The sequence below is a fragment of the Erythrolamprus reginae genome, chromosome 2 (assembly GCF_031021105.1).
Source record: "Erythrolamprus reginae isolate rEryReg1 chromosome 2, rEryReg1.hap1, whole genome shotgun sequence".
NCBI classification, from domain to species: domain Eukaryota; kingdom Metazoa; phylum Chordata; class Lepidosauria; order Squamata; family Dipsadidae; genus Erythrolamprus; species Erythrolamprus reginae.
Genome location: NC_091951.1, coordinates 269,565,656 through 269,593,463, shown reverse-complemented (window position 1 = coordinate 269,593,463; position 27,808 = coordinate 269,565,656). Strand labels below are relative to the sequence as shown.

Sequence of the window (27,808 nt, the reverse complement as noted above, 5' to 3'; positions counted from 1 at the left end):
GCTTCCTAGAAGAAAAAAAAACCCACTGCTGCTGCGGCTGCTACTTTAAAAAAAACAATCAGCCAGCTGCAGAGGAAGCAAAATCATTGCTTTCTGGCGTTGTTGAGCTACTTAGCTCAAGCCAGTGTTGAGAGGGAAGTCTGCTGGAGAGAAATTAAGCAAAATCGTCTGAGACGTCTCCAGAGGTGAGTAGGATACTGATAAACAAAAGTGGTACCTCTGCAGAGCAGTAGAACCAGTTTCTCTAATGTGTTAAGTCAGAGGTCTCCAAACGTGGCAACTTTAAGACTTGTGGACTTCAACTGTCATAATTCTCCATCCAGGTATGCTGGCTGGAGAATTCTGGCAGGTCAACTCCACAAGTCTTAAAGTTGCCAAGTTTAAAGACCTCTGTGTTAGGTCTTCCTTTATACTCAAAATGAAGAGAATTCAGAAAGGGTTGAATGTGTGACGGAAAGAACTCTTACTTACATACCTGATGTAGTAGGTGCACAGTGGCATCTGTGGGCAACGTTTTTGTGGCTTCCATCCACCAGGAGGCATTTCTAGCCATAGGCTCAACTGTGTGTGGTGCCCATCCAACTCCTGTTGTGTTTGCAGGCAGCTTTCTCGGTAAAAAATTTCCCTGTGCAAATCCAGGTCTTCTATAGGGCTTAATTCATCTTGTTTAGGGAAAATCTCTTTTCAGGCTCCCCAAGGAGAAAGGGAAGTATGACTCCTATTTATCCTGTGTTCCTTTTGGACCAGGCTAAGACTTCTCTTCTTTCAGGTGTGTTTTAATTATTTTTTTCATTTTATTTTAAGGGTTTGCTATTGCATTGAGGCAGAGAAATAGAGGAGAGAGGGCAGTGATGGGCTCCTACGGGTAAGGTCAGGTACGCTGAACCAGTAGAAAAATTTTAGTCAAGTTCTCAGAATTGATAGAAAAATTTTGAATGTTTTTCTTTTCCCCCCCTTCTGGCTCTGGGTATGTTTCTCCTATCACAGTAAATGAGGTTGAATGTGTATAATTTTAGAAGAGCTGTACGTGCATGTGTGTGTACGTACACATACAGTTTATATAGCCTGTGTGTAATATGTATGTTCACATATGGCATATATACATAGAATTAAATAGTATATTTTGGATGTTCAGTGTTGTGATTCAGCCTGAGGCTCCTCAGGGACCGGCTGGAGCTCTGCCGGATCCATGCCCTGAGGAGGAGGACAGTGACCAGGAGGGGGAGGACCAGGCAGACGGGGGAGAGGAACATCAGGAAGAGGAGGAGGGAGAGCAGCCTGAGACCCCCGGGGGGGGCTCTCCCCAGCTAGTAGCCTGGATTAATTGGATGAAGACGCACAGGCTATAATAGACAGAGGCAGAGACGTGCAGCTCAAGGAAGGGGCCAATTAGAAAGGTATTTCCATCCCTGAATTGGCAACAGCTGGGTTTGGGTGTGGTTCTCCTCAGCAGGGTTGAAAAGGCAGGCCCGCCCTTACAGTCTTGTGGAGAGTTATCAACTGGGAGTCCTGTGACCTTGCTTCGATTCTTGGCGTCTCTGATCTTGGCTTGTGGCCTAGAAGGCTGAAAGACTTGGGGGAGGCGTGGGTTTTATTATCTCCAGTGTTGTTTTTGCCAGCAAGAATCCTGTTTTATTGCCTGGCCTTCGTGAAACCTCTGTGAAGCTTCATCGTGTTCCTGTCTGTAAGAACAGTTTTTGTTACCTGTGTTTGCTTTCCAGTATATAAACTGCCTTTGCTTTTTACCAGTGTGTCTGGCTACTCTTTTTGGTTGGTGTTGGCGTCTGGGGGGACCCAGACAGAACATTCAGTAATAGTAAATAGATAAGGAAATTGTATCTCTTTGAGGCCAGGAGAGGCCAGGCACCCTAACCCTAACCCGTGACGTGAGTGATGGCAAGTTGGTCACCTTCATGCCAGTCACATGATCTTTAAGCCACCCCCAGTCACATGATCAGCAAGCTACTCCCACCTGGTCACATGGCCAGCAAGCCACACCCACAAAAGAAGCCATGCCCATAGTGTGTAAGTAAAATTTTTTGCAGCCCTTCACACACACACACACACACACACACACACACACACAGATAATACAATAAATAGAGTTTATGTATATTGCTGCTTCCATTTTTTTTAAAATAAAATTATTTCCATCACCCATTGTATTGGGTACATTGATTGTGAAAGGTAACAGGTAGATAAAAATATTGCCAGCATGGCAATAGGAGCCTTTTTTTATTAGAGCCAGGAAAGTCTTCCTAAGCCCAAAACTCCCCATACGTGTTGGAGGTTGAATTTGACAGAATTCCCAGCTGCTAAATTTTACTTCATGTTTTACAAACATTCTCAGAAGAATATGATAAATCACAGCAAAAGAGCAGAGATTCTGAAATCACCTATTGGAATGGGGATGGGACTTTTTGCCTCTGCCAGTTGGATGAAGCTCTTTCCTCCGCAGCAGCTGATCGGCCGCTGCCTTCTCTCCCTCGCCCAAAGGCCCCTAGCTCTTGGCCCCAGCCCTTTGGTCACAAAAATCCAAATTCAGCCACAGCCTTTTGGCCACATGGGACACTTCGCCACCATCCAGTCAGAACAGTTGTTACAAAATGCTACTTTTGGAAGGAAAGAATGGGACAGTTTGCTCTTTCATACACAAACACACACATTGAATGATAGAGATGGAAGGGACCTCGGTGGCCATCTAGTCTGACCCCCTTCTCATTCAGGAGACTTACAGAATGATAGAGAGGGAAGGGACCTTGGGGGCCATCTAGCCTGACCTGACCCACCTTTTCATTCAGGAGACTTACAGAATGATACGGTAGAGAGGGAAGGGAACTCGGTGGCCATCTAGTCTGACCCCCCTTCTCATTCAGGAGACTTACAGAATGATAGAAAGGGAAGGGACCTTGGTGGCCATCTAGTCTGACCCCCATTCTCATTCAGGAGACTTACAGAATGATAGAGAGGGAAGGGACCTTGGTGGCCATCTAGTCTGACCCCCATTCTCATTCAGGAGACTTACAGAATGATAGAGAGGGAAGGGACCTTGGTGGCCATCTAGTCTGACCCCCATTCTCATTCAGGAGACTTACAGAATGATAGAGAGGGAAGGGACCTTGGTGGCCATCTAGTCTGACCCCCATTCTCATTCAGGAGACTTACAGAATGATAGAAAGGGAAGGGACCTTGGTGGCCATCTAGTCTGACCCCCATTCTCATTCAGGAGACTTACAGAATGATAGAGAGGGAAGGGACCTTGGTGGCCATCTAGTCTGACCCCCATTCTCATTCAAGAGACTTACAGAATGATAGAGAGGGAAGGGACCCTGGTGGCCATCTAGTCTGACCCCCATTCTCATTCAGGAGACTTATAGAATGATAGAGAGGGAAGGGACCGCTTCATCCAACTGGCAGAGGCTAAATGTCCTAAACCCTATTGGAATGGCATTTCATTTCCCTCTGGCTTTGCTGTTTGGCATAATTTAAAGAAAAAATGCATTTAAATCTCTGCATATGCAGAAGAAGGTCATATTTCAGATAACGTGTTAGGGCCATCTTCAACAGCAAGTTTCTAGTCTAGATATAAAAGATATTGCAAAATAGTGCTTGGTGTTTACAGGGGTTTGGGGCAGGGGTGAAATCCATCAGGTTCTGGAGAAATTTTGGTAGAGGAAATTTTGAATAATTCACAGAACCAGTAAATACCACCTCTGGCTGCCCCCCAGAGTGTGGCAGGAATGGAGATTTTGCAGTATCCTTCCCCTGCCACGCCTACCAAGCCACACCCACCATGCCCACCAAGCCATGCCCACAGAACTGGTAGTAAAAAAATTGAATTTCACCACTGGTTTGGGGGTAGGTAAAACAATCATGGGTGTTTAGAGGAATGGGCAGGGGGAGGACACGAGCGAAAGTTTGCTGTAGTCACCACTGAAACCCATGCAACCAACCCAGGTGCCAACAAGTCAGTAGAAGCTGAAAGAACAGCCAATAAACACGATTCCATTTCCTAGATGCTTCGAAAACTATTGCAGATTTGAGGTCCCAAACAGCCCTAACATTCATCAAAATCGACTAAACAATGTCGTTTGGCAGGCCCCAGGGGAAGAGCCTTCTCTGTGGCGGCCCCGAACCTCTGGAACCAGCTCCCCCCAGAGATCAGGACTGCCCCCACCCTCCTTGCCTTTCATAAGCTCCTTAAAACCCACCTCTGTTGTCAGGCATGGGGGAATTGAGATATCCCTTTCCCCCTAGACCTATACAATTTATGCATGGTATGTTTGTGTGTATGTTTGGTTTTAATAAGGGTTTTTTAGTTATTAAATATTAGATTTGTTATGTGCTGTTTTATTATTGTTGTTAGCCGCCCCGAGTCTATGGAGAGGGATGGCATACAAATCTAATAAATAATAAATAAATAAAATAAGAATGCAGGAATTCTCTGGAAAAGGAAGACATTCAATGGAAAACATCCGATTTTACTTTAGGAATATTGCACACAGGACAAAACTTACCGTAAGTACAGTGGCTATCATGTCAGACTCTAATGACATCTAAACCGAGGAAAGCGGATGCAAAATAAGAGGCAGGCATCTCAATTACAACTAAAGGATGCTGGCCAGCTGCCTTCCCCCCTCCCTTGGCGTCCCTTGTCTCTTTCCAAGCCTCTTCTGGGAAGCTCTGTGTAGATGCCTTTGTTAGGTTCCTGCCACTGTTTTCATCCTGTAATTTTCACCTCTGTGGGATTTGAATGTTCTTTTGTTCTCATGATAAAAGAAAAGGTCAAGTGGGATTCCCACTGATGTCTCAATCCTGTTCCGTCATGCTCTTCTCTCTAAACATGACCAGGTCCCTGAGTCATTGGAAGACAAATATATGCTGGCTTAAAGCACATAGGCAGGATTTTTAATGCAAGGCTAGCTTGACCATGTGGTCTGAATATCATGGGGTCCGAATCATCATACATACAACGGGAGTTCTCGGTTCTGCTTTCTGTCATCCCTGAGTGAGACCACACTTGGAGTACTGTGTACAGTTCTGGTCACTGCACCACAGAGTGGGCCTTCTCCGGGTCCCGTCAACTAAACAATGCTGGTTGGCGGGTCCCAGGGGAAGAGCCTTCTCTGTGGCGGCACCGGCTCTCTGGAACCAACTCCCCCCGGAGATTAGAACTGCCCCTACTCTTCCTGCCTTCCAAAAACTCCTTAAGACCCACCTTTGCCGTCAGGCATGGGGAAACTAAACATCTCCCCTGGGCACGTTAATTTATACATGGTATGCTTGTGTGTGCGTTTGCTATTACATGGGGTTTCTCTTAAATCGTTAAACATTTTAATTAATTGGATTGTTGTGACTGTTTTTACTTGTTGTGAGCCGCCCCGAGTCTTCGGAGAGGGGCGGCATACAAGTCCAACTAATAAATAAATAATAAATAAATAAAATAATGGAACTGGAAAAGATGCAAAAAAGGGCAACTAGTATGATCAAGGAAATGGAGCACCTCCCTTATGATACCATGTTGCAACGCCTTGGTCTCTTCAGCCTTGAAAGATGGTGTTTAAGAGGTGACTTGATCGAAGTGTATAAAATCATGCACGGGATAGAAAAGGTAGATAGAGAAAATTCTTTTCTCTATCACACAATACCAGGACGAGGGGGCACTCTCTAAAGCTCATAGGTAGGAAAGTGAGGACAAATCAAGGGGAAATATTTCTTCACCCAGAGGGTCGTTGGTTTATGGAATTCACTTCCAGAAAAGGTTGTGACAGCTGTCAGCCTTGATAGCTTCAAGGCAGGTAGACAGATTCATGGATGCCAAGTGTATCGGTGGTTATTGAAACGGATGTTCATAACTATTTGCAAAGGGTATTGATTATATATGAAAATTGATATGGAAGCAATTAGGAGAGATTTGAAACATTTCAGCCTATTCAATGTGAGATACTAGAATTCGGAACAGCTTAAATGGGGTCTTAGCTAATAGTATATTTCTATAGCATTAAAAAATTGGGCAGCTATTTTTATTGTTGTTATAATTTTTATTGTATTGTGATTGGAGAGAAAAAAATAAAAAATTCTTTGCTGTAAGGAAAGTGAGGACAAATAAAGGGAAATATTTCGTCACCCAGAGGGTCGTTGGTTTATGGAATTCACTTTCAGAAAAGGTTGTGACAGCTGTCAGCCTTGATAGCTTCAAGGCAGGTAGACACAATTCATGGATGCCAAGTGTATCGGTGGTTATTGAAATGGATGTCCATGTGCCGCCTCTATGTTGGTTGAGGCTGGCAGGATTCCCTTGGGTACCATTTGTTGGGGGTCAAGGGAAAGGGAGGGTCTTGCCTTCTCTTTATGCTCAAGATCCCCATGGACAATTGGTGGACCACTGTGTGACACAGAATGCTGGACTCAATGGGCTTTGGCCTGATTCAGCATGGCTCTTATGTTCTTATGTTCTGAGGGCAGGATATAGAATGAGGGATTTGAAATACCAGCAGAAAAGCTCTGGTAGTGGTGGAAGGTGGAAAAAAAAGATGGAACTAATCCGAAGACTTGCTTTTACTGGCTGCAATTGTGCAGGAACAGACAGATACCTACCTACAATGGTTTAATTCAGAGCTGGGGGTTAGGTTTGGTAAATTGATAACTAGCTCATTAATGTTAGGATTCTGTCTCACACTGCCACACTGCCAATTTATAGAGTAATTCTCTCTGGCAGGGAGAGGGGAGATCAGAAGCAGAGGAAACTATGAGCCTTCAGGATACTAAAAAAGGAGCGAGGTAGGCCATGCCAATTTCACTGCCCCCCAACCCGGCTTTAAAAATATGTTTATTTTGCAAATTCTTGACCCCCTGAAGCTACTGGATTTGATTGGAATGAGCTACAGGCTGGTGACGATGAGCAGTTTGGTTGCGGAGAGGTAAAAACTAATAATATTTTTTAAAAAAATAGATTTTGTACATTCAAGGTTTTTCAGCACTTCATCAGTGACCATTTGGTTTAGTAATTAAGACACTGGTCCAGAAAGTGGCTGGGTGACTTTGGGTCAGCCCATGTGTCTCTGCCAGGCCACCTCGCAGGGCTGTAGAGAAAACAGGAGGAGGAAAGAAAGTTACGTGTGTAATTTTAAGGAGGGGTAATGTTTTCTTAATTAATTAATTATAGTAGTTTTAAGAATGTGTATGAATGAGTTAGATAGATTGAGTGGAGAGTTTTAATATGGTATAATATTAAATGTATATTTACTACTGTGTTTTTAGATAATTATTATAATACTAATTGTTGATGGGGTTTTTAGTTTGTAATGTCCTTTGCTTTTTTAGTTAAATTATTAGGTTTTTTTTAATGGGATACCTGGGATGAGTGGGATGGTATGTATGAAATGAATGGATGCAGTATAGATGGGAAGGTTAGCTTACCTGTCGATGGAGAGGCGGGAGGGATGGAAGAGCCTATCTCAGGGGTGATAGAGGGCCAGCAGATATGGCGGGAGCCACGGAGCTAGCCATTCCAGGGGAAGGAGAGATTGCTGCTTAATAGTGATCCCTTGTTCCGGCTCCGTGAGCTCAACTCAGGGTACTGGTGACGAGTGTAATCTGGGCCCTGGGCTCAGGCTGTTGCTACTCAATGCCAGGTCGGTGGTAAACAAGGCTCTCCTCCTCCGGGATTTGATCCTGGAGGAGGAGGCCGACCTGGTATGTGTGACTGAAACCTGGCTGGGCCCAGAGGGAGGAGTTCCTCTCTCTGAAATTTGCCCAGCTGGGTTTCAGGTATGGCATCAGCCACGATCCCAGGGAAGAGGGGGAGGAGTGGTTATTATAGCCAAGGAGACTTTTTGCCTGCGTGGACTCATTGCTCCTGAGATTGCGGGTTGTGAGTCCCTCTTGGTGAAGCTGGACCTAGGGGTTCAGGTGAGTGTTTTGCTCACGTACCTGCCTCCCAGCTGCGTGTCAACAGCCCTGCCTGTGCTGCTTGAGGAGTTAGCCGGGTTGGAGGTGAAGTTCCCCAGACTTATTGTCCTGGGGGACTTTAATCTACCATCACTCGGTGAATCCTCTGGATTGGCACAGGAGTTCATGGCCACCATGATAGCCATGGACCTGACTCAAGTAGTTCAGGGTCCGACTCATGAGGGGGGACATGCACCCGACATGATATTTCTCTCAGAGCAATTGAGCGATGGTCTGAGATTAAGGGGCTCAGATGTTTTGCCTTTGTCATGGTCAGACCATTTTCTACTATGGCTTGACTTTGAGGCTCCAATCCTCCCCTGCAGGGAGGCAGAACAAATTAGGTGGTTCTGCCTCAGACACCTAATGGATCCAGAAGGCTTTCAAAGGGTGCTTGGGGTCCTACCAGATTCACTTGTCCCCAGTTCGGCAGAGTCTCTTGCCGTGGCCTGGAACAAGGATTGGGCCATTGCGACCTCTTTGTGGCACTAGACCCCAGAGAGATCCTTGGTTCACCAAGGAACTCCGAGAGTTGAAATGCCAGAAAAGGCATCTGGGGAAGCGGTGGAGGAAAAGTAAATCTGAGTCTGATCGAACACTTATAAGAGCTCATATTAAAATTTACAAAGTTGCACTCAAGGCGGCAAGATGCTTGTATCATGTCGCCTTGATTGCATCAGCGGAATCCTGTCCAGCCGCTCTGTTCAGGGTGACCCGCTCCCTTCTTAACCAGGTAGTGCCGAGGACTTTAACTCATTTTTCACTGATAAAGTCATTCAGATTCAGATGGACGTTGACTCCATTTGGATAGCAGTGTCGGCTGACAACAAGTCAGTTGAGATGACTGGGGCCCATCCTTGTCCATCTGTCTGGGAGGAGTTTGACCTGGTGACACCTGGACAAGGCCAAGGAGTTCTGTGAGTTCTGCCACCTGTTTACTGGATCCGTGTCCCTCTTGGTTGGTTTCGGCCAGCAGAGAGGTGACACAGAGCTGGGTCCAGGAGATTGTCAACGCTTCACTGGGGGGGGTGTCCTTCCCGGCTCCCTACAAGGAGGCACGTGTGCAGCCTCTTCAAGAGGCCTTCCCTGGACTCAGCCATACTTATCAACTATCGTTCAGTCTCTAACCTTCCCTTTATGGGGAAGGTTGTCAAGAAGGTGGTGTTGCTCCAGCTCCAGTGGTCCTTGGAAGAAGCTACAGCACGGAAACTGCTTTAGTTGCGCTGATGGATGATCTCTGGTGGGCCTGGGACAGGGGTTTATCCTCTGTCCTGGTGCTTCTTGACCTCTCAGCAGCTTTCGATACCATCGACCATGGTATCCTTCTGCACCGGCTGGATGGTGTGGGAGTGGTTCTCCTCCTACCTCTCCAGTCGGTTGCAGTTGGTGTTAGTGGGGGGTCAGAGGTTGACCTCTAGGTCTCTTCCTTGCGGGGTGCCTCAGGGGTCAGTCCTCTCCCCCTGCTATTCAATATCTAGATGAAACCACTGGATGAGATCATCCAAAGGCATGGGGTGAGGTATCATCAGTACGCTGATGATACTCAGTTATACATGTCCACCCCATGTCCAGTTGGTGAAGCAGTGGAAGTGATGTGCCTGGAGACTGTTAGGGTCTGGATGAGTGTCAACAGGCTCAAACTCAACCCTGACAAGACGGAGTGGCTGTGGGTTTTGCCTCCCAAGGAAAATTCCATCTGTCCATCTGTCCATCCATTACCCTGGGGGGGGGGAATTATTGACCCCCTCGAAGAGGGTCCGCAACTTGGGCATCCTCCTCAATCCACAGCTAACATTAGAACACCATCTTTCAGCTGTGGCGAGGAGAACGTTTGCCCAGGTTTGCTTGGTGCACCAGTTGCGGACCTATTTGGGCAGGGAGTCTCTGCTCACAGTCACTCACACCCTCATGCACATGCCCACCCTTCAATTTCCTCCACAAGCGCAGAGTCCTGGCCAAAGCCGTTCTGCCCGGGAGTTACCAGCGGGAAGAAATCCTGCAGGAAGGAAAGGATTTCTTCCTGCTGGTAGCTCCTGGGTGGGATGGATCACCACCGCCCCCACCGCAGCACAGGAACCCAGCCCCGTGGCTGCCAACAAATGCGCTCCATTTAGTCCTGTGGGGTGCTGCCAGAAGGAAGAAATCTGGGACTAAAAGGGGCACCTTTGCCTTTGCTGGTAGCCGTGGGGCTGGGTTCCTGCGCAGCAGCGATTTCTTCCCGCTAGCAACTCCTGGGTGATTTGGAATGCTACCACCACCCACCTGGTGGGTGGACGACGGTCACCTCTCCGAACTGCTTCTTGAGCTGGCTCAGCAGGAGATGCGCTTGGTTCTCTGCCTGCTCCAGCCGCCCTGGTCCCACTCTGGCTACGGTGGGGCAGCAGGCACATCTCCTACCTGAGCCAGTGCTGAGCCCGGAAACGTGTCAGGTGGCTTGAGTTTCCTCTCCAAACGGCCCCAGCGGCGGCAGCAGCAGAGGCGCCCCATGCCCGCCAAATGAGCACTGCATTCTCTGGCCCCACGTAGCGGTAGGTGCTGTCGCTGCTGGCTGGGGTGGCGAGATTTGGCTTCTGCACATGTGCAGAAGCCGAATCTCATGTGCACAGCCTGTGAACGGCGGGTGGCAATTTTCGCTGGTGGAACAGCATTCCACACCATCCTGCCAGCAGCCCTCCTCTGTCTTTACATCTATAACATGATTGTAATTTGGGGGCTTGGCAATTGGTAGGTGTTCACATTGGTTGTATTGTCCCAGGGTCATGTGATCAACATCTGCATTCTCAGGGGACGCCTGAAACCTTTTGGACAAAAATCAGTCAGGAAGCTGGTTTTACTTAACAATTTTGTGATTTACTTAAGAACCACGGTAATAAAATTGGGAATGACTGACTTACTCACATTGTTTATGGCAAAAGTTCCAGTCTCAATTGTGGTTGTAGGTTGAGGACTACTCAAAGTAGGTTGGATGCCCAAACTAATGTCAAATACCCTCTCTATACTAGAGAGTACTTGTTACTTTTTAAATTTTGATTTATTGAAATCTTTATCCATGCACCTTCAAAGCAGTTTCCAAAATAAATATATAGAAGCATCCCATCAAATAAAAACATGAAGTAAAACTACAAAGCACCATCTAGTTCTAAAATAATGCACGAAAATTGCATGCAGGAGGTAAGTTAACAGGTTAAATGCAACTATTAATCCATCTGAGCAGGAAATGCAAAGTTCTATGGAAGAACTTCAGACTTGGAAACCAGCCCTAAGTTTCTGTAGAATTATAAAATTAGCTCTCTCAATTTGCAATACTGCCTGCAGACCTAGCCATGGGACAGACGTGTCATTACTGAGGTTAGATATAAATGCTAGTTCATTTCTTCTGGTGAAACTAGAACTGGGACCATAAGATTTGTGCTGGAGCAGTTCATGGACAGGGCATTGAAGTTGGGTAAGATAGTTTCCAACTCTTATTCTAAAGGCAGTCAAATGTCTTGAGGTCTGCCTGTCTGCTCAGTAATTTTCAAGCTTAGGGCACACATGGCAAATGAATCTGAGTATGGTCACAATTGACAAGCATTTTTTAAAAAAAGACAATAGGCTAAAGAGCTATTTCTCTGTGGCAAAGGGAACAAAAGAATGTCGCTTGGCGGGACCCAGGGGAAGAGCCTTCTCTGTGGCGGCCCCGGCCCTCTGGAACCAACTCCCCCCAAAGATTAGAATTGCCCCCACCCTCCTTGCCTTTCGTAAGCTGCTTAAAACCCACCTCTGCCATCAGGCATGGGGGAATTGAGACCCTCTTCCCCCTAAGCCTTTACAATTCTATGCATGGTATGTATGTATTTATGTTTGGTTTTTTATATTAATGGGCTTTTAATTATTTCTAACATCAGACTACTATTGTACACTGCTTTATTGTTGCTGTTAGCTGTCCCGAGTCTCCGGAGAGGGGCGGCATACAAATCCAATAAATAAATAAATAAATAAATGACTGAGTGAGTGAGTGAGTAAATAAGTAAATAAGTAAATAAGTAAATAAGTAAATAAGTAAATAAGTAAATAAGTAAATAAGTAAATAAGTAAATAAATAAATAAATAAATAAATAAATAAATAAATATCTTCCTACTTGCATATACATTGTTTTTTTTAAAAAAAAGTCCTCTGCGAATTGGCTTTTATTGACGAATAAATTAACAACAACAATAATAATAATTTATTAGATTTGTACACATTGCAAAGCACCTTAGCTTGAGTCAACCTGCTGAAGTATTGCAATCCTTAGCTTGAGTCAACCTGTTAAAGTATTACGATATTAATGATGAAACTCTTTTTTAAAGATATTTCTAGGAAATGGACAACTTCCTACCAGCTCTGCTGTTTGCAACCCAGCTTTCCTTGACAGCAGGTGAGAGTTTTCTATTGGATATTTTCCAATAATCGTCTCAGAATTGTCCACCAAATTTAGAACTTCAGATTCAATGCTAGAACGGTTCACTACTCCCTAAAAGTTCAGGTCCGGACAGTGATGGGCTCCTATGGGAAAGGTCAGGAACGCAGCTTCCAGTAGCAAAATTTGGAGCTCTACCCCAGAGCACCCAATTTGCACTGAAAGATGTTGAAACAAAATGCATAAGCCACGGCCACAGTGTGGTAGTAAAAACTTTGGTAGCCCATCACTGGGTTAGGAGAACTATTGTAGTAATGCGCTTTATGCTCAAATGAATCCATGCTTGAAGAGGTTTTGGTGGGGCCGAGATCCTTTGGGTACAAGCACTGTTGTAGTTTAGCGGGAGATATTCAAAAGGACATGGGTTGATGCTTGTGTCTCCCTCTTCTCCATTCAACACAGCATATGTTCCAAACATATCTGGAGTACCAATAGAAGAGACTATTTGTAGCCCTGGTTTGAACTCTGGCATCCTTGATTCTCTCTGGGCTTGGTTGTTTTCTTACAGAGGTTTCAGTCACCCAACTAGGTCAGTAGCCTTCAACATTTTGGGCAACGTTTGCCCAGTTTTGCCTGGTGCACCAGTTGTTGCCGTATCTGGATCGGGACTCACTACTCACAGTCACTCATGCCCTCATCACCTCGAGGCTCGACTACTGTAATGCTCTCTACATGGGGCTACCTTTGAAAAGTGTTCGGAAACTTCAGATCGTGCAGAATGCAGCTGCGAGAGCAATCATGGGCTTCCCAAGGCATGCCCATGTTACACCAACACTCTACAGTCTGCATTGGTTGCCGATCAATTTCTGGTCACAATTCAAAGTGTTGGTCATGACCTATAAAACCCTTCATGGCATCGGACCACAATATCTCCGGGACTGCCTTCTGCCGCATGAATCCCAGCAACCGGTTAGGTCCCACAGAGTTGGCCTTCTCTGGGTCCCATCGACTAAACAATGTTGCTTGGCGGGTCCCAGGGGAAGAACCTTCTCTGTGGCAGCCCCGACCCTCTGGAACCAGCTCCCCCCTGAGATTAGAACTGCCCCCACCCTCCTTGCCTTTCGTAAACTCATTAAAACCCACCTCTGCCATCAGGCATGGGGGAATTGAGACATCTCCCCTGGGCCTATACAGTTTATGCATGGTATGTTGTGTGCATGTTTTTTAAATTATGGGTTTTTAGCTTTCTAATTATTGAATTTGTATTATATATTGTTTTCTGTTGCTGTGAGCCGCCCCGAGTCTGCAGAGAGGGGCAGCATACAAATTTAATAAATAAAATAAATAAATAAAAGAGATATTTTTCTGTGGATCGATGGGGACTTGGTTTTGTGTGCTACCTCCATCCCACGGATGGGGCTTCCCTTATTTGTGCATCCTGATTTTTGGCATGCCGTGTCCCAGTGCTTATCCATGGACCGGGGGTTGAGGAACCCTGAACTAGGTAACATCATCAGGGAGTGAGATTCAGTGTCTGTTTATATCCAAATGGCTTGTCCTATAAGTGTTGGTGGGAGCAGTCTTGGTAATCCCTTGATTGTTGCTATTGTTTACTGTTTGATTGTTTGCCTGAGTTGGTAATTCCTTGATTGAGGTATCGTTTACCTAGTTAGGTAATGAAACATATGCAAGAAAAGCTCAAAGAGGACCAAGGATCCCACATATCTGGAGTAATCTGCAAAGGATTGGTTCCAGTTATGGATTCAAACTCAGGATAAGCAGCCCGGAACCAGAGACATTCTGGGAAAAAAGCCACATCTTGGGGGAAATCAGTAGGAACCACCAACCTGATGCCTTGGCCAGCAATGTGGGGTCTCCTTCAACAATCCTTCTGGTGTTTCACCTGGACTTTTCATTTTGTAATTCATCACGCAGCCATGATAGCAAGTTTATAGGAAGACCATCTTTATAGCTGAGTGTAGATCCTGAGATCTTCACTATACCAAATTCCTGAAGCCTTCACTATAATCTGAATGCCACGTACCAGCAAAAATGCTGCCCCACATCTCAATTTATGCTATTGAAAATTTCCATTTTTAGAATTGTAGGGTTTTTAAAATATCATCATCTTGATATTCACAGGCTCTTAAAATTAGCATAACGGGTATTTTAGTAATCATAACTAGAAGAAGAAAATTTTTCAAATTTAAATGAATTGCTTCCCATTTTATATCAGTTCAAGTCAAAAAAAAGGGATCTGGTTAGAAATATTTCCCCGTTTCATTTATATTTTTCTCCTAATAGTTCTACGTTTGGTAGTCATTTTTTCTAACATTATCTGTAGGCATTGAGTCATGACTCTTTTTCACACAATCAGTGAAAGTACAGATAACAGGAAAAACAACTTGGTTTGCATACCAGAAATGCAAATGAATAAGTCTCATTAAAATGAGGACCAAAGGAAATGACTACTTTTGAGATCTTAGTTACTCATCTAGACAGCCCGATGACCGCATCAATCCCTTTCTGTTGACTTAGTTTCTACATTATGGGAACAGCAAAAACTGTGACCACATTAATGTGCAATCCCTTAGAAAAAAACATGTCACACTAGTATAGATAGTCCTCAACTTACAACTGTTCATTTAGTTAACATCCAAAGATACAATGGGGCCGCAAAAAGAAAAAAAGACTCATGACCGTTTTTCACAGTTACGAATTTTGCAGCATTGACATAATCATGGGATCCATATTCATATAGCTTTGGCAACTGGTTCATATATATGACCGTTGATTGTGTCCTGAGGTCATAAAATCCCCTTTTGTGATCCTCTGACAAGCAAAGTCAATGAAGAAACCAGATTCACTTAACAACCGGTTTACTGACTTATCAACTTCAGTGATTCACTTAACAACTGTGGCAAGAAAGGTCATAAAATGAGGCAAAACTCTCTTAACGAATGTCTCACTTACCAACAGAAATTTTAGGCTCCACTGGACTCCTTGTATAAACCAAAGGCATTTGACTGATTAGAGCTCAATTATATAAGTATATGTTTTGATTATAGTATAAAGTATGTTAAGCAATTCCCTTCTAGCACTGATGATTGTTACCTAATTTTATAATGAAACCTCTACGAGAAAACAACCAAGCCCAGCAAACACTAAAGACCAGTCAGTATAGACCAATGATGGCAAACCTTTTTTTCTTTGGGTGCCGAAATAGAGGCACCCAATTGTGCTATTGCAGGCGTGTGTGTGCCCACACTCATATTCAATACCTCTCCATGTGCCCACGATTCCCCATTTCCTAACTTCCAGTGGACCCGGAAGGCCCATTTTTCACCCTCCCCAGGCTCCAGAAGCTTTCATGGAGCTCGGGGAGGGCAAAAACGCCATCTCATACCCCCCTGGAGGCCCTCCGGAGGCCAAAAAGGCTCTCCCAAAGCCTCTGTGCAAGCCAAAAACCAGCAGGCGGGTGCCCACATGTCCGCTGGAGTTCAACTGGGGCAACGGCTCATGTGCCAGCAGATATGGCTCTGCGTGCCGCCTATGACACCCGTGTCATAGGTTCACACATCACAGGTATAGACCGTGGTGGGTGTGTTTCATTAATACTCTGGAAATGCACCTATTTAGAGATTCGGCATATTTTGGTACTTGCAAAATACTGATAGAAGAGAATATTTGTAGCTCAAGGTTGAGTTGTAGGGTCCTTGGTGCTACAGCCCTGATGATGTTACCTAGTTTGATCATGAAATATCTGCAAGAAAACAACCAAGTTCAGAGAGCACTAAAGGATCCCACGTGATTAGAGATGTATCTGCAGGTTCTTAGCTAACTGAGTTACAGCACACATATTCCTGCACAAAAATGTTAATCATAATCGCCTCGTGTTTCTTTTATTCCCCCCCCCTCCAGCTTTATTCAGGGTGAGTGTTATTCAGCCTTATTACACTGCAGAATATGGAAGCAACGTGACTATAGGATGTCGCTTTCCAATTGACAATTCCTTGAATCTGACACAATTGAACATCCTGTGGCAGCAAAAACTGGCGGACGAAGCCAAGGAAGTTTACAAGCTCCAAAATGGGCGTGAAGACCTGTCAGAGCAACACCAACATTTTAAAGGAAGAGCTACATTATTATATGAGGAATTGAAAAGAGGCCAAGCTATGTTACGTATCACTCATCTAAGGATCACAGATTCTGGAAGTTACCTTTGCGTTGTCAGTTACCGTGAAGCTGATCACAAGTACATTGAATTAGAAATTGAAGGTTGGTAGCCATAAAATATCACAGGCAAAAATCTGAATGATGTGCCATTATTTATCAGTGAGAACTTTAGGACATCCTTTTAAATATTCAGTGCTGAAGACTACCTGTAGGAGAAAAGATGTATTAGTCTATGATGGCCAAAAATCTGAAGGGGTATGCCTTGATAAAATTTTATTTATTTATTTATTTATTTATTTATTTATTTATTTATTTATTCATTCATTCATTCATTCATTCATTCATTCATTCATTCATTCGATTTTATACCTCCCTTCTTAGACTCAGGGCGGCTTATAACGTGTTAGCAATAACACTTTTCAACAGAGCTAGCATATTGCCCCCACAATCCGGGTACTCATTTTACACACCTCGGAAGGATGGAAGGCTGAGTCAACCTTGAGCCAGTGCTGAGATTTGAACCGCTGACCTAGAGACCTACAGTTAGCTTTAGTGGCCTGCAATACTACATTCTACCTGCTGCGCCACCTCAGCTCACTATTGTTAGCCTGGAATTAACAAAAATTGTTAGCCTGGAAATTGCTACACTGACTCCTGATTTTTAAAGACTTGGCAACTAATCCATTACCCAGATAGAATTGTATAAAAGTACATTATGGGCCCTTTTTGCTCTTTCTCTGCCTACTTCATACTACAGAGGCAAGATCTCAAGGAAGGGGCTATTTTACTTACAATAGCTGTCATTTATTTTAGGAGATCTGGTAGAAGAAGGCCTACACAACCAGCATTGGAAGAAAGCTACCAAAGGAAGGCAATCTAGTTATGTTCCAATAAAGTGACCCAGGTGGCAGTGGCGGGACCAGGGTCATCTCCAGCTTTCTCACATTCTTGCAATCACAGAGGGATATTTGTCATTGTCATCATTTGTTTCATAACAAATAAACAGAATCAAGATCACGTGAAGTGTTAATACCACTTTATAAGGCCTTGGTAAGGCCACACTTGGAATATTGCATTCAGTTTTGATCACCAAGATGCAAAAAGGATGTTGAGATTTTAGAAAGAGTGCAGAGAACAACAAAGACAATTAGGGGACTGGAGGCTAAAACATATGAAGAAAGGTTGCAGGAACTGGGCATGGCTACTTTAATGAAAAGAAGGACCAGTGGGGACATGATAGCAGTGTTCCAATATCTCAGGGGTTGCCAGAAAGAAGAGGGAGTCAACCTATTCTCCAAAACACCTGAGGGTAGAACAAGAAGCAATGGGTGGAAACTAAACAAGGAGAGAAATAACTTAGAACTAAGGAGAAATTTCCTGACAGTTAGAACAATTAATCAATGAAACAGCTTGCCTCCAGAAGTTGTGAAGGCTCCAACACTGGAAAATTTTAAGATGTTGGATAACCATCTGTCTGAAGTAGTGTAGGGTTTCCTACCTAAGCAGGAGATTGGACTAGAAGACCTCCAAGGTCCCTTCCAACTCTATTGTTATTATTATTATTAAATTGACCTTCTTCATATCTTCTCAATTATTCCTATGAATATCCACAGAAATGAGAGTCTACTTCCTGCCTCCTATTTTTATGACTTTGCAGAAATTTCCCTGGAAGGGAAGTTCTGAAGTTAGCTCTCCCTACCCCCAATCTTGAGAAAGTTTTACATTTTATACTGTAGCACTTAGCATACAGTATTTTCCTTTAGTTCAGATGGGTGAAGCATTAATGAATACTTTACCTTTAATATGCAGATTTTTTACAAATGCAGCTGGGAGCTTGTGTGTCAATTCCTAACTATCACAATGTAGCAGGCAGCAAGAGAGAGTTAAATCCTTTCTTCTTTCCTGTGGGGATGATAAAAATGGCTCCATCTAAGCCTTTGTTATTGGGAGGAAAACTGCTAATAATATCATTGCAAGATATGTTTCCTTCTATAATGTTTTGATCAATCAAAAACTTCTAAAATCTTTATTTCTTTTTATGTAGCACCTTATAAGAGGATAAACATCCAAGAAAGAAGAGGAGAAGGAGACGACCACATCTTAACTTGCCAGGCAGAAGGCTACCCTATGGCTGATGTCTTTTGGCTTTATGAAAACAGAATCAATGACACGATACTTGGAAGCACTACCCATCAGCTGACAGACACAGGACTTTTCAACATGACCAGTGTCTTGAGAATCAAACCAAGCGCTCCTGGAAAGTACAGCTGCATATTCCAGGATAAGGAATTGAGGCAAACCTCAGTTCACAGAACAGTATTTCTAATAGGTAAAAAAAAATAATGCCTTGATTATGTGGGAATTTAATCCTGGCAGAAATGGAAAAACTAGGGATTCCAGCCATAAAAATGGAAAAGGGTAAAATGTGTTGCGTGGATAGATATAGGGAGAACTGGCATGTGATACTGAAGATGCCCTAAGACAAAGGTCCTCAATTTTTGTGGCTTGATGGCCTGGCTGGAGGGGTGAGAGCAGTATTAGGTTCCTACCATTACGGGCCAAACTGCAGCTCCGGTAGGGAAAATGTGCGGAAGCAAAGAAAATAGCCGAAATCTCACTCGCACACAGTTGTGCATGCGCAGAAGCAAAATCTTACGAGGGCGCACGTTGGGTCACAGAGCTCTGTGGGAAGCGCACTAGTAGTGGCCCTAAGTGGCCTGGTGTGAGGGAAACTGGTTGCACAAGTGGTAGGCTGGCATATGCTTGTGCTCACACATGCAGCCTTTATATGAACGGTGGCCAGAAGGCAGCTCAACCTAATGAGATGTGGGTTGGCGCACATGTGCACAAATGCCCACCGGCCCATCATTCATGCAAGTTGAGCTGCATACATGTGTGCATTTGCTCTAAGCAGCCACTCATGGGGCCCGATTCAAACAGACCACGGTGCAGTAGAGGGCCGTGGCACCGGCCTTGAGGACCCCCAGCCCTAGAAACATGGAGATGATCGCTAAGGAACCTACATGTAGGGTAGCTGAAATAAATTGTCTAAGATGCAATGGGTTAAAATCTAGGAAGAATAATTGAAAGTGGCCGAGTCTGGAAGGGTATTTTTTCCTTCTGAAACAATTATAGGCAGGAATTACTCTAATCCATGGGTAGGCAAAATTGGCTCTTCTATGACTTGTGGATTTCAACTCCCAGAATTCCTGAGCCAATCATGCTAGCTCGGGAATTCTGGGAGTTGAAGTCCACAAGCCATAGAAGAGCCAACTTTGCCTACCCCTTTTTAAAAAAAATATATTTTTCCTTTTCCTTTTTTTAAAAAAATATTTTTTATTATTTTCAAAAAAGACAGACAAAGACATACAACATTGAACATTTAAGGAGCTACCATTGCTCCGCTTATCGTAGAAGTCTAACTAATACAGAATATAAAAAACTCTAACTGTTACCAGATCTAAGCAGAAATGCCACACTTGCAAATTACATTATCATTAAATTTAATTCTATGTTTTTAAAATTAAGATTATTGGTTACATTTCTTTATATATATATATATATATATATATATATATATATATATATATATATATATATATATATATATATATATATATATACTTTAAAAAGTAATACACTTGTATATATATAGAGAGCAATAAACAAATTATTAGTAATACAAAAAGAGAATAAAATAAACACTTCTAAATTAGTTATCATATAAACTATTTAATTCTATCATATAGTTTTTCAAATAGTCATTTATTCTTGCATATTTAATTTTTAGTACTATTTTTAACATTCCACCAATCATATACTTTATCCCATATTTTGTAAAATTCTGTTTCGGTTTGGTTATTCAAACGTTTAGTCATCATGTCTAATTCTGCACATTCTATAATTTTTTTGAATACCTCCATATCTTTCGGTATCGTCTTTTCTTTCCATTTCTGTGCAAATACTATTCGTGCCGCCGCCAGTATATGTATTATCAAATAGTAAATTTCTTTTTTATACTTTATATTTGAAATACCCAATAGGAAAAATTCAGGAGATTTTTTAATCTTCTCCTTAGTTATTTCATTTATCCAATTCTCTATTTTATTCCAAAATATTTTTGTCTCAGAACAGGTCCACCATGCATGATAATATGTACCCACTTCTTTTTTGCATTTCCAACAAATAGGCGATACGGATGGAAACATTTTAGAAATTCTATATGGTGGAAGGTGCCATCTGTAAGCTATTTCCAATCTACCAATTACTTTGTCACCTTCTCTCTGAGAGCCACAGATTGGATCTGAGACATAAGTGCAACATTACGACTTTAGTGTAGGATTGATACATTTCAGATTCCAAAGAACTTCAATTAAAAAAAAATCAGGCAAAATTTCAGTATTTGGGGCGAGACCTAGAATGTTTCACAAGCTGCTTAAATCAAATGGAAAACTAATGAAGTTTCTGTGATGTATACATTATACATATCTTCCTAGGAGCCCCAGGTCCACTTCTTTTCTTATTCTGTTTTTTTCTTATCTTTCATCTGAGCGGTCATTAGTAGTTGATTACCAAAATCTTCTTTCATCTTAACGATTATTACTAAATGATTACTAAAATCTTCTCTCAAGTTTGTATGTAATTCTGGATTGCCATCCAAATGTATCTTAGAATTTTTTTCTGCATATTTGCATGTCATTTTCAAGATGAATATATGTTCAGGACTAAGAATGGCATGTTGCATTCCAGTTAAGGACAGAGTATGCCAGTTTGATGACACCAAGTAGGATAAGGTACCAAGTTAAACACTGGTCTAGTCTTGCCTGAAGCACAAAAGAAGCTGGGTGACTCTCTTTCTCTCAGCAAGCAGGTAATAACAAGTCACTTCTGAGGTCTTGCCAAGGAAACAGTTGTCAGGAGTCAACAGTAACTTGAAGACACAGGAGAAAAAACATCTGAAATAGAATCCCTGCTCAATGCGATCTGAATATGCAACTAAGATACTGCAAGGAATTTGAATTGGACTAGTGCTACCCTTACCATCAACAAGAGGGAAATGGTACAAACTGAAGCAATAAAGAAATAACATCAAGAGTCTGGATGAATACAATTATTACAAATACCTGCACATCCTTTAACATCAAGCCCATTGAAGGCAAGAAGAAGGTTAGAAGTAAATGGTATATTATGAAAATGAGGATCTTAAAGTCCAAACTTAGTGCAGGAAATATCAAGGCAATTACTACCTGGACAATTGCAATCATTAGTTGCACAGCTGGAAGAGTGGACTGGACTCACCCCAAACCAAAAGAATTAAAAGCACCCATAATTCTATAACTTAAACATATGGGAACTAAACACTTTCCAGTTAGTGGGATAAAATAATCATATTGTTGAATGGGAGAAAAGAGTACACATGACCTAGGATGAGTCCGTGTTCAGTTCTCGTAAAAAGAAGAAGTATTCAACCTCGATAAGCACAGCATATAATATTTTAACATTTGTGAAAATTAGAGACCTAAGAGACTGTGCTATATCAAAGAAATGCTTGAAAAATATCAAACAGACAGCTGGCAAAGCAAGCACCAGCTTCTAGCTTCATTTTTATTTTCCAAAGATGTCTCCAAGACTTAAAGGAGGCCACACAGATATCTTAAACATTGGTCAATGTCTTTCACTTTAAGGGCTGTAAAAGTTGTAAATGCCTCAGAAGTTGCAGTATGCTTGCTTCTGATTTTCTACTTTTTTGGTCCCTCTGCCTTAAAATTCCTCTTTGTCCATTTCCCCTGGTTTCCAGCATGTTAGAAATCTTTTGAATCCTGTAGAACTTCTGTACTTGTCAAGCATACAACTTTTATTGCCCTAACTCTGCTTACTTGAGTTATGGACCCTGAGAGAGTAATACACAGGCAATTTATTGGTGCATTAATGCAAAGGTGAAATACTTTTTGGATACCATCAACCCAATGAAATCAAAGTAGCAAGATGTTTTGCTGGCTTAGAGTTACTTCTTCCAGGACAGCAATACAATAATTACCCAAGGGGCAATATCTGTTGGAACTTGATTTGCATTTACCTGCTAAATTAACTCCCATCTACCATTTTCAAACTGAATTTTAAATGCCAGTAATTCCATGTTCTAGTTCAATGCTTTTCAAACTTGGTAACTTTAAAATATATGAGCTTCATCTCCCAGAATTCCCCTGTTCCATCAATTTTTAATTATTTTAGTGTAACTAAAAATATCAAACAGAAAGCTGATAAAGAAAGCACCTAGCTTCATTTTTATTTTCCAAAGATGTATCCGACCGGGACTTAAAAGAGGCCACACAGACATAGAACTACAGAAAAAAAACAATTACTGCCAATCTGTCTTCCACTGAGGACCTTGTATATTGCACGTCAAAAAGAGAGCCATGAAAATATTTTACTGACCCCTCACATCCTGGACATCAATTTTTTTCAATTCCTACCCTCAAAATGACCCTAGAGCACTGCACACCAAGACAACTAGACATAAGAACAGTATTTTCTCAAATGCCATCACTCTGCTGAACAAATAATTCCCTCACCACTGTCAAACTATTCACCAAGGCTGCATTACTATTACTATTAGTCATCTCATCATTCCTATCACCCATCTCCTCCCACTTACGACTGTAAAACTGTAACTTGTTGCTTGTATTTTTACGATTTATATTGTTTCCTGATTGCTTGTACCCTATGACAATCATTAAGTGTCGTACCTCATGTTTTCTTGACGAATGTATCTTTTATGTACACTGAGAGCATATGCACCAATGACAATTTCCTTGTGTGTCTAATCACATTATTATTATTATTATTATTATTATTATTATTATTATTATTATTATTATTATTTAGATTTGTATGCCGTCCCTCTCCATAGACTCGGGGCGGCATTTGGCCAATAAAGAATTCTATTCTATTCTATTCTATTCTATTTATTCTATTCTGAAAACGGTGAATGGCTAGAATGCAATGGGAAATGTGCCTACCAACTTCTTCCCAATTTGTTTTTTAAAAAGCCAGTTGGATAACCATGCTGTGAACAGGCAAGTCCTTATCATAACAATCATGATTAAAGCAGAAATCACAAAGTCAAGGACTGGGGGGTGGATCCGGCCCACGAGGTGTTTATATCTGGCCCACGGGGCCACCCTAGAAACAGCAAAGGACTGGCCAACAGTGCCTTTGCCAGCAGAAATGGGGCTCAGGAGAGCTGCGTGCAGCCCTCCCAGACTCCATTTTCAGCTGCAACAGCCTCCTGCCACCCTCTGCCAGTTAAAACAGAGCTGGGGAGACCACATGCCCTGTTTTCACTGGCAGAGGATGGCAGGAGGCCATCACAGATAAAAATGGAGCTCTGGAGCCAGTTTTCACTAGCTGAGCACTTGGGCTACCACAGATGCCCTCGACATGAGTGATGTCAAGCTGGCCACTCCCACCCTGGCTAGGCTCCCCATGTCGAGGTCAAATACAACCTCATGCGGCCTTCAATGAAATTGAGTTTGAAACCCCTGTTGTAAAGGGTCACATTTCTGTGATATATAAAGCATCTTGGAGTTAAAACCCCAACCCATCCTCCATGATAAGGACTATGAAAATAGATGCTTATACACAGGTTTTTTTTAAAGACCTAGCAATAGAGAATCAAGTTTTGTACAAAATCTCAAGAAATTGTATTTTCTTGTTTACAGATCAAAGCAATGCATCAGGCACTGGGAAAAATTCCATGATCTTTTTTATCCCAACAATTTTCTATAGTGCTATGATTTTATTTACTATCACTAAAGTCTAAGGGGGGGAAATTAATAAACGCACACCTAGAAAGGTAAGTGTCTATTTGTTTTTCAATTAAATTGGAAATTTAACTCCATTTGGTATCTTAAGTATTTATTGCTTGGCGGTTATACACTGCTCAAAAAAAAATAAAGGGAACACTCAAATAACACCTCCTAGATCTGAATGAATGAAATATTCTCATTGAATACTTTGTTCTGTACAAAGTTGAATGTGCTGACAACAAAATGAAATTGATTTTTCAATCAGTGTTGCTTCCTAAGTGGACAGTTTGATTTCACAGAAGTTTGATTTACTTGGAGTTATATTGTGTTGTTTAAGTGTTCCCTTTATTTTTTTGAGCAGTGTATAATACTAATGGATTATGAGGAACCTTTAACACACATTTATCAATACATGGCTGTGTGATTATGTGTGAGTTTAGCAGCTAAGCCTGAAATCCTGGTTATTATTTGGATGGGAAACCAGCATTGTGGCTGGACTCTATAGTAGAGGGATATGATAGACAGGTGTCAAGGCAGTTTCAGTTCCCTACTATTTCCAAGAAATGGGGTTTCCACCAAAGATGAGTTTAATTTTTAATGTACTAATTTTTTATTGACTGGGTTACATTTATTTCATAACATACTTCTGGGTTTTTTTTAAACATCTCTCCCTCCCTCTACACACACCGTCTCTCTGTGTAATAATAACAATTTGTACTTACCCCATTATTTCCGCTGTATAATTTTGACACGGCTGTTTCTGATAAAAGCAAGTTTGATTCCTTTACTCTAAGGATTGAAAATGTCTATGCAAATCAGGCATGTGAAAAGCAAAAGTATTTTTTTTTCACCGTCTGATTTAAGCCTATATTGAAACAGAATTTTGGTTATACAGTTTCCTGTTGCTGACCTGTCAAATCTGTATTGAAAATGAACTGAAATGCTTTGATTTGAGAAACGAAAGTTGAGAAATTTGAAAAGCTGGGGCTCTCCCGATGATAGTTTCTTAACTATGGTGTGAAGTGCGGTTTGTAGCACTGAGCCAAATTATTAGAAGTTTTAATGTTGGCATATCCATAGGAAAAGGTTGGCTAACCACAATTCATTATTTCTTGTGTAACCTCTCTTTGTCGCTCTGTTGTTGGTTTTAGAAGAAGATCTGGAGCATCAAATCAATCAAGGATAAAGTTTGATGACTGATGCAGATGGAGAAGCCTGAGCAAATACAAGAAGGAGTTACTCCTTGTTGTTTGATTCTCAATTGCTCCTCCTCTTAGAAATTTCCTTAAGGAAGTTGGACTATAGAGGTAATTAATGTTGATCTCTCTGGTTTCATGTTCATTGTTCATTCCAAACCTGAAAAATGTGCAGGTTAGAGATCTGGGATTTGCTTATTTTCAAGACTCCCTGCAACTTCCAGATACAGCCTCATACGGAACGGATGTTATATTAGAAAACATTCCTCTACTTGTTGCAACACAAACTCCAGCCCGTATGGACTTGTGTGTGATGTTATGATTTAAATAAGAAGGTAGAGCTTATCCTCTAATATTGCAATGAACATTTCCTTATGTTGGTACCTTCATGGCTAGCTGCAGGTGCACCTGGTCTGACTTCACACTTTTGCTACAGAAATGTTCTTTCTGAAAGACAGCTCCGTCATTATTGCACAACAGTACAGTGATCCCTCGCCACTTTGCGCGGTTCACCGTTCACGGCTTTAGTGCATTGCCGGTTTTTATAAAATATTTTAAATACAGTGATACCTCGTCTTACAAACCCCTCGTCATACAAACTTTTCAAGATACAAACCCGGGGTTTAAGATTTTTTTGCCTCTTCTTCCAAACTATTTTCACCTTGCAAACCCAAGCTGCCGCTACTGGGATGCCCCGCCTCCGGACTTCTGTTGCCAGTGAAGCGACCGTTTTTGCGCTGCTGGGATTCCCCTGAGGCTCCCCTTCATGGGAAACACCACCTCCGGACTTCTGTGTTTTTGCGTTGCTGCAGGGGAATCCCAGCAGTGCAAAAATGGGGGCTTCACTGGCAATGGAAGTCCGGAGGTGGGGTTTCCCAGCGAGGGGAGCCTCAGCGAAATTGCAGCATCACAAAAACACGGAAGTCCAGAGGTGGGTTTTCCTATGGAGGGGAGCCTCAGGGGAATCCCACCAGCACAAAAACGGGCGGTTCGGCTGGCAAAAGGGTTGCGTTTTGGGCTTGCACGCATTAATCACTTTTCCATTGATTCCTATGGGAAACATTGTTTCATCTTACAAACTTTTCACCTTACAAACCTTGTCCCGGAACCAATTAATTTCGTAAGACAAGGTATCACTGCATATATACAATAGCAGTTTTCCTCAGACAGACTCCCCACCTCTCCTTTCCTTGACCCCCGCTTGGAGGTGAAGCTTTGTCAGAGCCATTCTGTTGTGATTCCGGTCGCAGCAGATGGGCGGGGCAGGGTGGGAGGCCATCACCGCCTTCTTCCTCAGCCGACAGGAAGCACCAGCAAGAGCCAACCCCACCAGTGGCAGCATAACAAAGCGGAAGAAGTGGTGGCGATGGCTGCAGCGGCATCTGCTAATTCTGGGAGACCCTGGTAAGGCAGCAATTGCACTGAGCCTTCTTCCCTCCTCCCTCCTTTGCTGGGCTACCCTGCTTTCCTTGTGTGTTTTGCACTCCCCTCACCTGCTCTGAAGTGGATTATTATTATTATTTATTGGATTTGTATGCCGCCCCTCTCCAATTTGGATCCCGCCCTCTGGCATGTCTCTTTCTCACCCCCCCATTCTCCTCCCCTTCTCTCCTGGTTTAAGACACAGGTAAAAAGGGGCACTGGGTGAGGGGGGGTGACTTTTTTTACGTTATAGTTACGTTGTAAATATAGCATCCCTACTTCGCGGATTTTCATTTATCACGGGTGGTCCTGGAACAGAACGCCCACAATAAACAAGGGATCACTGTATCTCAATCAACAGATGATAAAGTCATAGAAAACAGTAGTGTACAATAGGGCTCCTTCCTTTAATGACAGCCTGATATTCTCAAGCATTATAGAGAATGTTGTCCTGTTACGGTTAAATTAAAAGTTAGCTATTATCATACAGTAGTTGGCTTCTGGATGGGTATGAAGAATGGTAGTTCCATTTTGTCCTGTCTGATGCTCTTATGAAACATTGTAACTAAAATGTTAAATATATTTACAAACTATTGTAATGTAACGTGCAAAGTATGAGTTACAAATCGGATAACTGCTGTTTCAAACTTTTCTGGAACTATAGTCTTAGACAAGTTTGTTATATGCTAATGACATTCTGGATCTTTTCAATTATGATCAAAAATCTTGGTTGTGGAGATGTTATAATGCTATAAATGCTGCAGATATACAATCAATTGGAATAATCTCATAAATGCCAAATGGTAATAACACTTGTTTTCACTTTTTGTTTAGTCTAATAAAGAATTATTATTGATAATTATTTCTAAGACAA

At 42.4% G+C, this 27,808-nt stretch overlaps 1 protein-coding gene across 4 annotated transcripts; it reads left to right on the top strand.

The window, feature by feature from the left end:
• On the top strand, window positions 1–27,808 carry CD274 (CD274 molecule). 4 transcript variants are annotated; one of them, XR_011557772.1, is made up of 7 exons: window positions 1–185; window positions 12,283–12,350; window positions 16,254–16,610; window positions 18,553–18,837; window positions 24,230–24,363; window positions 25,468–26,186; window positions 26,336–27,808. XR_011557772.1 is itself a non-coding variant. In XM_070736264.1 (6 exons), the coding sequence occupies exons 2-5, from the start codon at window positions 12,296–12,298 to the stop codon at window positions 24,328–24,330; spliced, it is 798 nt and encodes a 265-aa protein (XP_070592365.1). In that variant the 5' UTR covers window positions 79–185; window positions 12,283–12,295; the 3' UTR covers window positions 24,331–24,363; window positions 25,468–27,808. The 4 variants fall into 4 exon arrangements, 3 of the variants coding, with proteins under 3 accessions (XP_070592367.1, XP_070592365.1, XP_070592366.1); XM_070736264.1 differs by having other exon boundaries at window positions 79–185; window positions 25,468–27,808; XM_070736265.1 differs by lacking the exon at window positions 1–185 and adding an exon at window positions 11,373–11,395 and having other exon boundaries at window positions 25,468–26,336.

Bases quoted from the DNA above. Each gene is read 5' to 3' on its own strand.
- CD274 (XM_070736264.1), top strand. From the start codon at position 12,296: ATGGACAACTTCCTACCAGCTCTGCTGTTTGCAACCCAGCTTTCCTTG. The intron at 16,611-18,552 runs GTTGGTAGCCAT...CTTTTTATGTAG, and splicing joins CATTGAATTAGAAATTGAAG to CACCTTATAAGAGGATAAAC. The intron at 18,838-24,229 runs GTAAAAAAAAAT...TCTTGTTTACAG, and splicing joins CAGAACAGTATTTCTAATAG to ATCAAAGCAATGCATCAGGC.